Source organism: Salvia miltiorrhiza, chromosome 4, assembly GCF_028751815.1.
Source record: "Salvia miltiorrhiza cultivar Shanhuang (shh) chromosome 4, IMPLAD_Smil_shh, whole genome shotgun sequence".
NCBI classification, from domain to species: domain Eukaryota; kingdom Viridiplantae; phylum Streptophyta; class Magnoliopsida; order Lamiales; family Lamiaceae; genus Salvia; species Salvia miltiorrhiza.
The window spans coordinates 38,151,615-38,163,955 of NC_080390.1; the positions used below are offsets into that span (position 1 = coordinate 38,151,615).

General features: G+C 39.7%; 2 protein-coding genes across 2 annotated transcripts; one reads left to right on the top strand and one right to left on the bottom strand.

The window, feature by feature from the left end:
* Positions 1–1,351: 1,351 nt before the first annotated feature.
* Positions 1,352–5,084, bottom strand: LOC131023403 (uncharacterized). The gene is made up of 7 exons (XM_057952943.1): positions 4,266–5,084; positions 3,616–4,218; positions 3,190–3,337; positions 2,873–3,096; positions 2,723–2,821; positions 1,782–2,629; positions 1,352–1,679 (listed from the first exon to the last, which is right to left on the bottom strand). Exons 1-7 carry the CDS (start codon positions 5,082–5,084, stop codon positions 1,352–1,354), a joined length of 3,069 nt encoding a protein of 1,022 aa, XP_057808926.1.
* Positions 5,085–8,972: 3,888 nt separating this feature from the next.
* LOC131021500 (CAX-interacting protein 4-like) lies at positions 8,973–10,711 on the top strand. Its single transcript, XM_057950714.1, has 2 exons — positions 8,973–9,249; positions 9,461–10,711. The coding sequence occupies exon 2, from the start codon at positions 9,472–9,474 to the stop codon at positions 10,492–10,494; it is 1,023 nt and encodes a 340-aa protein (XP_057806697.1). The 5' UTR covers positions 8,973–9,249; positions 9,461–9,471; the 3' UTR covers positions 10,495–10,711.
* The last annotated feature ends 1,630 nt before the right edge of the window (positions 10,712–12,341 follow it).

Consider the following 12,341-nt stretch of genomic DNA (forward strand, 5'->3'; position numbering starts at 1 on the left):
CCGGGATCGCACGCTCCTCTTCTGAGGTGAGACCAATTCATTTTTTTTTAAACTTGGATATGGATGTGAGTAGGGCTGTCAAACCTTGCGGGCCGGGCAACCCAACGGGCCTAGGCAATTTTTTGGGTCGGGTCGGGCCGGCCCAAAATTCAGCGGGCCTCGAAAAATGAAGCCCAGCCTAGCCCTATACGGGCTGCCGGGCGGGTCAGGCCAAAACGGGCCAAAAAATTGATAAATTAATATATATATATATATATATATATATATATTGTACTTTCAAAAATTAATAAATTAAATCAAATTTAAAGAAAAAAAATTAAAGACAAATTCGATGAAACAAATAACAACCACCAAAATAATAATACAAAAATATTACTCCATTTCAAGTCGAAATAAAGTATAAGGACCACCAAAACGTTTGAAAGCTTAATCACGTTCGTAAGATGTTGAATTAGAAAATAATATATTTTTATAATGATTAGTAGACTAAGAGTCTAAGACTAGCAGATTAGAGAAATAGAATTAGATGATGATTTAAAAATCCTAATTGGCTAATTATTACTTATTAGACTTATTTTAGTTATTATATTGGAAAAAATGCCTATTTTCTATAAACTAACCGACCGGGCCAAGTTGACCCAAAAGCCCCACGGGCTGCATGGGTCGGGCCCGGTTTTTTTGGGCCTAAAAAATCCTAGCCCAGCCCAGCCAAAACTACAGGGTTTTTTTTGCCTTAAAAATCCTAGTCAGGTTGTTAGTGAATCCTCTACGGAATCTAGTGCCGAATTGAAAAACCCTAAATATCATGCTTATCTTTTTAAGCCCTCTCTTATCACTGATAATCATATAGATAGTATTTGTGTTTCGTTGGATCGTCCTCCTGATTTCACTATTGAAACTAGTAATGTCACACCTCCGGAGATGAATCCTCCTATGATGGCCTTTGATTTCACTATTGAAACTAGTAATGTCACGCCTCCGGAGATGAATCCTCCTATGATGGCCTTTTTCTTAAAGTATATAGAGGTAGGATTATGTTTTCCCATTCCTCTCTTTTCCTCTGAGATCGCTAGCCTTTATGAGGTACCCTTGAACCAAATAAATCCTACCTCCATCTGTCGCGCCACCTGATTCCATATCCTACTTCGAGAACAAAGGTGACAGATAATACTACTTCCCTTTTCCATGCTACTCATGACATAAGATTTCTTAATGGTTCATATTATTTTTCGACGAAAATTGGAGGTCCTATACAATTTTATCCTACATCAAACAAGAGAGTAGACTGGAAGTGGCAGACTAGCTACTTCTCTGTCACTCCTCATGAACCTTAAACCTTTACCGCACACCGTTAGCACATGGAACCAATGCAGTCATGGACTACTCCTTTAACTTCCATCCCCGAATATGTAAAGATTGTTATGTCATGCCTTAATGAGCATGCCCAGAAAATTCCTTTCGACTTCATGGGATTGGCCTCCAACCGTAACACTTCCTCTTCAAGATCTCCATTGAGGAAGACACTTTTAACATCCATTTGGTATAACTTGAATGTCATTGCACATGCTAATGCAAGCAGAAGTCTGACTGACTCCAAGCGAGTAACAGGAGCAAAGGTTTCCTCAAAGTCCACTCCTTCCACCTGAGAGTACCTTTGAGCTACCAGACGGGCCTTGTTTCTGACGATAATTCCAGATAAATCAAGCTTGTTACGAAAAATCTATTTGGTTCCAATTATGTTGGCAGCAATAGGACGTGGAACTAAATACCAAACTTTGCACCTCTCGAATTGAAGCAATTCTTCTTGCATGGCAGCTATCCAGAACTCATCTTGTAGAGCTTCCTTTATACTTTTTTGTTCCACTTTAGAGAGATAGCACATATAAGCTATATGAGCAATCATCTTTTGAAAATCAATTTTGACTCCACGAGTTTTCCGTTCATCATTCAATCCTCCAATTATATCAGCTTGTGAGTGATTCTTTTCAACCCTACCAGACTTGGTTGTCTGCTTCCTGTTCTCCTCATAATCATTTTCAGACTTACTGTCAGTTTTCACATCTGCAGACACCTCAGTCTTAACATCAGAAGAGACTTCTGTAGTGACTGCCTGAACTTCTTCTTCGTATGAAAATATCTTGCTTTCCTCATCAAAAGTGACATTAGTTGACTCCTGGATAGTTTCAGTATTCTTGTTGTAAACCCGGAATCCATGACCATCTGAGTAACCCAAGAAAATCCCCTCTGAACTTCGATCATTGAGAATGTAACATGTACATCCATATATGTGTAGATGCTTCACGCTTGGTTTCCTCCCCCTCCATATCTCATATGGTGTAGATGACGTTTTGGGACGCAGGTAGACCCTGTTGATAATATAATAAGCAGTATTCATGGCCTCAGCCCAGAAATTTGTGGCTATGTTATTAGCTTTCATCATTGTGCGAACCATATCCTGAAGTGTGCGATTTTTACGCTCCACCACGCCATTTTGTTGTGGAGTTTTCGGAGCAGAATATTCATGTGTAATCCCCTTCATCTCACAGAAGTTGTCAAAATCAGCATTTTTGAACTCTCTTCCGTGGTCATTTGGGATACGCTTGATCGACACCTCTTTATCTTTCTCAAGCTTCAAGCACAATTTCTTGAATTTTTCTCAAGTTTCTGCCTTATCCCTTAAGAACTCCACCCAAGTGTATCTTGAGAAGTCATCCACACAAACCAAAACATACTTCTTCCTGCCAAGACTCTCTACTTGCATTGGCCCCATGAGGTCCATGTGAATCAACTCAAGAATGCGAGATGTGGTTATCCTTGAAACCTTTTTGTGACATGACTGAGTCTGCTTCCCGATCTAACATGCTCCACATACATCTTTCGTGTTGATCACCAGCTTGGGGATACCTTGAATAGCACTAGTTTTTATGAGCTTCTTCATATTTCGCAAACTAGTGTGACCGAGTTTTTGATGCCAGACTTTGGTAATGTCGATTTGAGCCTTGAGGCATGAAATATCAGGAGTAACAATATAACAATTGTCACTTGAGCGTTTTCCTGATATGTACTCTTTTTCACCGTTTTTCACCACGCACTTATCTTTGTCAAAATTGACAATCAAATTTGACTAATACTAATCAAGTTAGCTTTCAATCCATCAACAAGCATTACGTTTTTTTAGTTTTGGCATACCTGGAACATTAAGAGTACCTGTTCCAATTACCTTCGCCCTTGCACCATCGCCAAAGGTAACTCCTTCATCTAACACCTTCTGAAGGTTCTCAAGATTTTTCTCCTCTTCCGTCATGTGCTTAGAGCACCCACTGTCTAAGTACCATGACTGTTGAAATCCAGACCACAGAGAGTTGTGCACAACATAGGTCTTGTTCAACTTGGGTCGATATTTCTGAAATTATCTTTTGTTGTACATCATGTCAGAGATGAAAAAACGACATCTTGGCCTGATATGATCTCTCCATCCGCAGTAATGGCATGTTGGAATGAATGATTTGTTGAAGTTCCTTCTTAGCTGAACATTTCTAGGTGCTTCTGATTTCTGAACATTCTGTGAGCCTTTTTGATTATTTTCCTTCGGATGAGGAGGATTGGTTTGTTGACCTCGGTTTTAGGAACCCAACCTTTACTTTGAAATCCCAGACCAGTCTTGTTACCAGCATCACACCCATGACCAAGTATCTCGTCAAGTTTGTCTGTTCCAGAGTTCATCATCTTAACCAGCTTCTGTTGATGCTCCAATTCTCCCATCTTTGATTCCATGATCTGCTTAAGAACATCAAGTTCTGTCTTTTGCTTCTGATACATCTCCTTAAAATCATCGCGTTCTCTGGAAACATCATTAAGTTGCGTTGAGAGAGATTTGTTTAATTCCAGCATCGCCAAACATTTCTTATAAATCATCTCATAATTTTCCGCCAGGTAGCTTTCATCAAGTTCCTCAGTGTCACTATCAGTCTCTTCACAAGTTACAACATCCACAACAATAGTTTTTGTGACATCTTCAACCTTGGCAGTGAACGCAACAGGATCTTTCTCAGTATCTGTATCAGTTTCAACTTTCAGTGGATCTTCTTTGATATATTTCTGCCTTAGAACATCAGTAGAACTTATAAGAGCAATTGATTCATCATCATCTGAATAACTTCCACTGTCATCAGTTTCTTCATCATTGTGAGAAACATTGAATGATTTGTTTTGCTTGTTCTGCTTTTTCAACGTATTGGCACATTATGCTTGAATATGTCCGAAACCATGACATTCATGGCACTGTATCCCCGATCTGGATGAAGATCCACGAGCAATCTTGGTTTGAGGAGTTTGATTGTCTTTAGCATTTTAAAATCCTTTGTAGACACCATTCCTCTTTTATAACGATTGAAGGCTTTACCAAAATTCTTGGTAAACAAGGCAAATGATTCCACCAATTCATCTGTATCAAATTTTTGGGACTCCTTGTTTTTACTGCTCGAATCTGCAACAAAGGCTAAGCTCTTTCTTTTCTCAAATTTTTCGGATCGCAGATTCATCTCAAATGTCCTCAAAGAGCCAATAAGTTCCTCTAGCTTCATGTCAGAAACGTCCCTTGCCTCGTCTATCACAGTAATTTTATAATCAAACCTTTCAGGGAGAGCATGCATAACTTTTCTCACCAGCTTTTCTTCTAAAATCTTTTCACCAAGAGAAAAACTTTCATTGGGAATGGAGAGGATTTTTCCGTGAAAGTTACTTATAGTCTCGTTCTCGTCCATTTTTAATTCTTCGAATCTGGTGGTAAGTTGTTGTAGCCGTTGTTTCTTGACCTTAGAATTCCCTTCGTAAGTGTTCATTAAGACTTCCCAGGCTTCTTTGGCAGTGGAGCACATGGAAATAACAACAAACACCTCCATTGTAACCGCATTCTGAATGGAGTTCAGAGCCTTTTGATTAGCATTAGATGCCGCCAAATCAGTTGAGGACCATTTGCTTCTGTGCTTTGTCTTTCCCTCCTCATCACACGGGGTAGTCCATCCCTCCTCAACTGAAGTCCAGGCATTCTCATCAACGACACGAATGAACGAGACCATTCGCATCTTCTAGTAGGAATAATTGCTTCCATCTAGCAGAGGTGGTCTAGAGACTGAGCCACCTTCTTTTTGTGATGCCATGAGGCACACAATCACAGCAACAACGGAATAAATAGGATAGATACTCCAGGAAACAACATCGATAACTTGGGTGATCCCGCTCTGGTACCAATTGAAATTGTACCTATCCAAGTAAAATATATCTCCCACAACCACACAGTCAAAACTCTTAAAGAGACTTCGTGCAGAAAAATAAAGAACACAAGAACACCAACAATGGTTACCCAGTTCGGTGATAAAACACCTACGTCTGGGGGGCCACACCCAGTTCAAATAGTTCACTAGAGATGATAAGATATACAAATAACTTACACGTGAAGACTCTATCTTCCTAGCCTATATATCTTCCCAAACCTTCTCCTACGTGAACTATGCAGAGCAAGATAAAACTTACTTCCTTAACGTGATTGCTACTCAATCCACGCTGAAAAGCACGAACGGTATGCTCTATGAAGATGCACGAAACACTCTCTGAATATACTGAGAATAATAATAATTGCCTCAGCCGCCTACGATCGACAACCCCTCATTAAATATGAAAACCCTTGCCAAGAAGAAGAGAGCCCATAAACTGCCACACCAAACCAACGCAGGGCCCATGTAGGGTTTTCATATGGCGGCGAGTCCTAGGGTACGAAGACACCCCAAAGAAACGGACTCTTTAAGCAAAAGCTATATCTTAAAGATATCTTTCCAAAAAGCTTCAAAAACCTGCAAGAAAACAAACCAGGAAGAACCTTGCAACCGAACAAGCAAATCAACAAGAACGTCAGCTCTGCTCTGGGAACACCAACTCTGAAAACATGTACTCTGCTCTGGCGAGAACACCATGCCAGCTCTGGAAACATCTATTCTGCTCTGGCGAGAGCACCAGCTCTGTAAACATCAACTCTGCTCTGAAGGTTAACTTTGTCATCTTCAGCTCAGCTCTGCTCTGAAGGTTAACTCTGGCATCTTCAGCTCTACTCTGCGCGCTCTGCTCTGCTCTGAAGGTTAACTCTGGCATCTTCAGCTCTGCTTTGCGCTGAAGGTTTACTCTGGCATCTTCAGCTCTGCTCTGCGCTGAAGGTTTACTCTGGCATCTTCAGCTCTGCTCTGAAGATATACTCAGCTCTAGCACAACGACTTCAACTCTGGCGCGATCTTGGCTCTGTTCGGGCTTCATCAAGACATGAAGAAACAACATATGGTCTACACAATGACAACCAAACATAGAGTAAAGAAATACTCTAACAGAAAATAATTCAGATAATATTCAGACTTATTTAAATTGAAAAAAACTCTATGGCTACGTTTACTTTGATGGAAAATGAGAGAAAAAAATATATTTTCACCTATTTTCTACCATTTTCACATGTTTACTATGATGGAATTTTTTTTTTCCGGACATGGTGAAATATTTTCTCGAACATCTCCTTTTTGCTCATTTTATCCCCAATGTTGGATAATATTATCCAATGGTAAGGGTGTGAAAATATTTTCCAACATTTTCTTATCTTTTCACCTCTAGTAAGCGTATATATGATAATAAAAAAAAGAGAAAAAAAGATACTCCAATGAAAATTTTACAACCAAAATAAACACACCCTTATAAAGAAGAGGATATTGCAAAACGGAGAGAAACTGCACCCCAAAAAAAAGCATTGTCCTGATAATAATTTAAGTCGACTAAATGAGTGCAAATTTCACTATATTATAATCGATGTGGAGATAATAGAACAAGTGCTCAAAGAAGAAAAAAGAAAATTATTATTTAACAATAAATATAAGAGCATAATATAGTACTCTCTCCGTCTCACGAATCTTGATACGTTTGGTTTCAACACGGAAATTAAGGAATTGTAGATTAGTATTTTAAGTGTGTAATTAATAAAGTATAAAAGTGATAAAATAGGAGAGACAATGTAATAAAAGTGATAAAGTAGGAGAGAGAAGGTAATAATTATTACCTTATTTGGAAATGTGTCAAGATTTGTGGGACGGTCCCAAATAAAAAAAAATGTGTCAAGATTCGTGGGACGGAGAGAGTATTATACTCCCTCCGTCCCAATAATGAAGACACACTTCATTTGGGCACGGAGGTTAAGGTGAGGTAGATTAGGGAATAAAGTAGAGTGTCCAACTTTATTAGTGTATTTGATTAGCACCACCACCGCCGACCTCCTCCGACAACACCGTCGAAACAGCAAGAGCAAAATCGAAATCTGCCATTCCCATTTCTCACATTCCTATTCCCAAATTTGAACCATGAAAACCGAATCGAATCCCAAAATGCAGAAAATTAAAACCATGAAAATCGAATCCAGAAATCGAAACAACACAAAAAATCGAATTATGAAAATCGAAACAACACAACCAGAAATCAAATCCAGAAATCGAAACTAACACAGCTAGAAATTTCGAATCCATGAAAATCTGCCAATTTTGTTCTCTCTGATTCCCAAATTTGAACCGTGAGAATGGCGGCGGAGATGGAGGGTTTCAGAAGGATGGTGGTGGCCTCACCGTTGCGGCGGCCGGAGAAGGAGAAGGAGAAGAGAGGGAGATGTGCGGCGGTTTCAGACCCGACGTATCTCGAGCGATGCCTCCGCCTCCCCAGAACCAGATCCACCACTATCTTCCTCTCTCAAATCGAACCTAGAAATTGAGGATGATGGTTTGGCGGATCTGGGTTTTTGGGAGAATGAGAGGAAGGGCGGTGGTGGCGGATCTGGCAGAGGAAGGGCGTGGGAAGGGGCGCCGTTTCAGGGAGAATCGAAGAGAAAGAGGGAGGGGCTAGGGCTCGGCAGGGCAACGGCGGTGGTGAGGGAGCGAGGGCGCGATGAGGGTGGAAATCGCCGGCAGGGCGGCGGCGGCGGCGGCGCCAAGAGAGCCGAGAGAGAGGATGAGTGAGAATATTGAAGAGAGGGAGAAATGATTTAGGATTTTATTAGACTTTTATACCCTAATTAGTGATAAATTAATTAATGATTGGTAAGCCCTAATTATTTCCATATATAGAAATGTGTCTTCATTATTGGGACAACCCATTAAGGACAGTGTGTCTTTATTATTGGGACGGAGGGAGTACATAAAATTATTGGACACTGAACCTAATTCCAAAAAAAGCTAGCTAGTATTTTCATATCTTGTTACCCATCAGCCCATGAACCGCGTCCCAAAAAATATGGAGATGCACAATCGAACATAGAAAAATATTTGCACAAGAGTTAGGCAGCAATAAAAAGTGCTAAAAGAAATATAAACACCGATTTTTACAGTTGTATGTCTTTTTTCTTGTTGATTCGTTAATATATTTTTTGTGTTTTTATATTGAAATCTATCTAATGTCCAACTCCGTTGTCAAGGAAATCTTTTGTTTTAGCTCAATAAATAGTTCCAACTTGAACCTAAACATTAATTCACTGAAAATATGTTTGACCTATGCAAAAAAATAAAATAAAAACAATTTGTATATTTAGAGGATGAATTTTAAGTTTATGTGCGAAATAAAAAATGTATGAAAGTTTCGTTTATTTAAATGCTATTGCTTCATATTTAGCACTTGAGATCTAGTGTACTAGTGTTCTATTTCGTCACACTTTCAATTTTCTATATTATTTTGCATATTTTTTTTTTCAATTTCAATTTTGTATGCTTTAATTTAATTGTACAATAATTAATTAGGATTTATTTCATTCAATTACGATATATAATTATTTTTTATTATTTAATTTCGTTTTTAATTCATCATTAAAATTAATAAATCAAAATATATAATTTATTTAAATTTTTATAAATAAAAAAATAGTACTATCACTAAAATAAAAAATATAATAATAAAACACGCACAAAAATCTTTTTGCCTGGGTTATTGAATCAATCCGCGTATTTATCACTAAAATGGCCCAATATCCTACACCGACTTCACTTAATTACCTTTTTTAATTTTCTATTTTTATATTTATCTAATTCTTTCATATTTGTCGTTCGCCAATTGCGGATCTGCTGAGTTCCGATCACCACAAATTCACGCCGCCCCAATTCGGAGATAATCAGAAGCACGATTTCAAATACGCCGCCCTTCTCACTCGCTACAAAACTCGTCGATTTTTCTCCGCCGGAAATCTAGGTTCGTAAATTTTATCAACTCAATCATTTTCTCCTTTCCGCTCTTGGTTGCGATTGGTATTTTGTGTAAATTGTTGTTTCAATTGCTATTGCGAATCGGAATCGTTTTTTTAAACCCTAATATTTATTGCTTGTGTTATTCATAGTTTCAAAATCAAACCGCAATTTCGAATTCCACTTTGTTAAATATCCTGAATTTTCCGTCTGTTCAGATCTCGCCAAGATGCCGGCGACCGCGGGGAGGGTTCGCATGCCGGCGAACAACCGGGTGCACAGCAGCGCCGCCCTACAGACCCACGGCATATGGCAGAGTGCAATTGGGTACGATCCCTACGCGCCCAACAAAGAAGAGAAGAGCAACGCCTCCGCTCAGAAGAGCGCCGCCGCCTCGGAAGGTGAACAGGAAAACGCGTATGCTAGTTTCCAGGGTTTACTCGCTCTTGCTCGCATCACGGGATCGAATGCCGACGAGGCTCGTGGCTCCTGCAAGAAGTGCGGGAGGGTTGGGCATCTCACGTTCCAGTGTAGGAATTTCTTGAGTGCTAAGAGCGATGACGACAAGGCGAGTAAGGATAACGATGCCATCCAAGCCGCGGTTCTGTCTGGATTGGAGAAGATGATAGGTGAGAAACTGAAGGCGCGCGCAGCAGCAGGGGAGAGTGAGGAGAGCAGCGAGGAGGAGAGCGAGAGCTCGGATACGGACTATGATTCGGAGATGGAGCGTGCTGTAGCCCAGAAGTTCGGGAGAAAAGCTAGTGCTGGTGGTGGGAAGTTGAGGAGCAGCAAGAGTAGGAAGAGGAGCGATAGTGATGAGCTCGACAACGATGATGGGTTGGAAAGTGATGCTAGGGAGAGAAAGAAGAAGGAGAAGAGAGAGAGAGGGAGATCAAAGAACAGGAAGAGCGCGAAGAGAAGGTACAGCGACTCTGATGATGAGGATTCGAGCAGAAAAAAGAGGAGGAAGGAGAAAAGGAGGAAGAGGGATGATGATGATTCCTCCGATGAGGAGGAGGAGGAAGATAAGCTGAGGAGGAAGAGTAAGAAGGAGAGGAGGAGGAGGAGGAGCCACCGCCATGGGAATGATTATTCGTCTGATGATTCTGTGAAGCAGCGCCACAAGCGGAGGAGTCGCAGGGCGGACTCAGCATCTGGCTCCGGTGACAGTGAATCGGATGGTTGTCGAGTGGGAAGGGACAAGAAGCGGTCTGATAAGAAGAGCAGGCATCATCGCCGTCGAGAGGACTAGCTTTTGCTGCTATGGAGGTTGTGCAAATTCTGTTTTAATGTGTTGAGTGTTGAGTTTGGTAACAATTTCTGAATGTGGGGTTGATGAAAAACAGAGTAGCTCACAAACTCTGGATTTGTGGTTTTAATGCATTGCATTTTCTGAAGAATGCTCATCTTAGTTATGTATGAATGTAAGAATTCCATTGCAGATTCTTATTGAACAGTAATTCGATCTATATTTAGTGCTCGTTTGGTTCAACTATAGGAATGAAAAAGGAATGGAATCAAATAAAGGAGTGGAATGGTAACAATAACTATTAGTACTTTTATTGAGTGTTTGGTTAAATAATGGAAATGAATCATTTGTAAGGGATTCCCTTTCTTTTGTTTCCCCTCTATTTTGAGGGGTAATAAATTAGGTGATTGAGTTACCCTTAAGTAAAGGTAATGGTTAACCCATTACTCAAAAGTAATGTGCTATGTATTTAATTGATAAGGTTCTTGTGTCCTCTATCTCAGAAGTAAATGTGCTATTTGTTTACTCTTGCAGGTAAAGCATAGTAGAACATCTGGGTCTAACTATGAGAAGGATTTCAATGAGTTGATAAAATTGTACACGAAGGAGAAGAAAGCACTTAAAAATTGGCACTGAACAATCTTGACGGTGGCTCTAAAAACTCAAGTATCTATCATATCCACAAAATTCTTTATCACTAATCACTTGTCTTGATCTTGAAGATATGTTCAACTAGGTAACCAAGAACCAACTAATCAATGTTGCCATTTAAAATGTATTCAGTATCTGGCTTCCACCAAAAAATAGTTGTCATAATTTTTTGTTACTGTGGATATAAATATAGGATGCATGCTTTTTTATTAATTTATAAAATTTTCAATTTTGAGTTTTTTGCGGCGAAACCTCCATCTCTAGATTTCAGAAGTTAACAATCCGATGAGTAAAGCAGGGAAAAGAGCAGCACTCCATCAAAGATATCTGGAAGAAGGACCAACAATAATATACTAAGTTCCTTAGGAATTTTGGTGTAAAGGCAGCTGCTTATAATGCCAAGGTCATAGTCTCTTCCATATGATTGCCCTAAGTTTAAGTAGCTAATTTCTGTCAATGGTATTCTCCATTTTAGTATCCCTATCATATAACTAAAAAGATATGTGTATCATAGGAAAATCATTATTCGCACAAGTCGATTTAGAATAGAGGGCATTTCACATGTTCTGTATTGTTTTCAAATAAAACTTTTTTTGCCTCTACCTGTTTGAACCATTTTGTTTTAAGCACCGAAGCAGAAAGCTAACTAACCACACGAACGAAAGAAGGGGTGTGAACATCCTCAAAAATTAACTGAGAAATCTCGGGTATCTAATGCAGCCAGAAACTCTCCCGAGACAAAGTAGAAACAAGATAATCGGCCACTCTATTACCTTCGCGGTAAATGTGAGAGCAACGAATATTGCAATGATCCACGCTTCGAAGCGCAGCAAGCCAACGACTCTGAAATCGCCAAGGCACCGAGATCGCGCTGGTGTTGAGTATGTTAACAACGTATGTGTAGTCCGACTCCACCCAGAGATTAGACCAATGGTTTACAGCCGCCTTCTCGAGAAGAATAATAAGAGCAAAGAGCTCTGCCTCAAAGGCGAAGCCCACCTCCGCCGAAAAATGAAAGCAAGCAACTACCGAGTTAAAAGCATTTCTCACCACACCTCCAAAAAGCAATCATGTATATGAAAAAAGAAGAGCATTAACCCTCAGAAAAAGTAATCATAATCATCCATGAAGTTAAGATCAACTGTATGGCAGGTAGAATTTTACTTGCCATAGGGAGAAAAATTCAAACTGGTCATGTC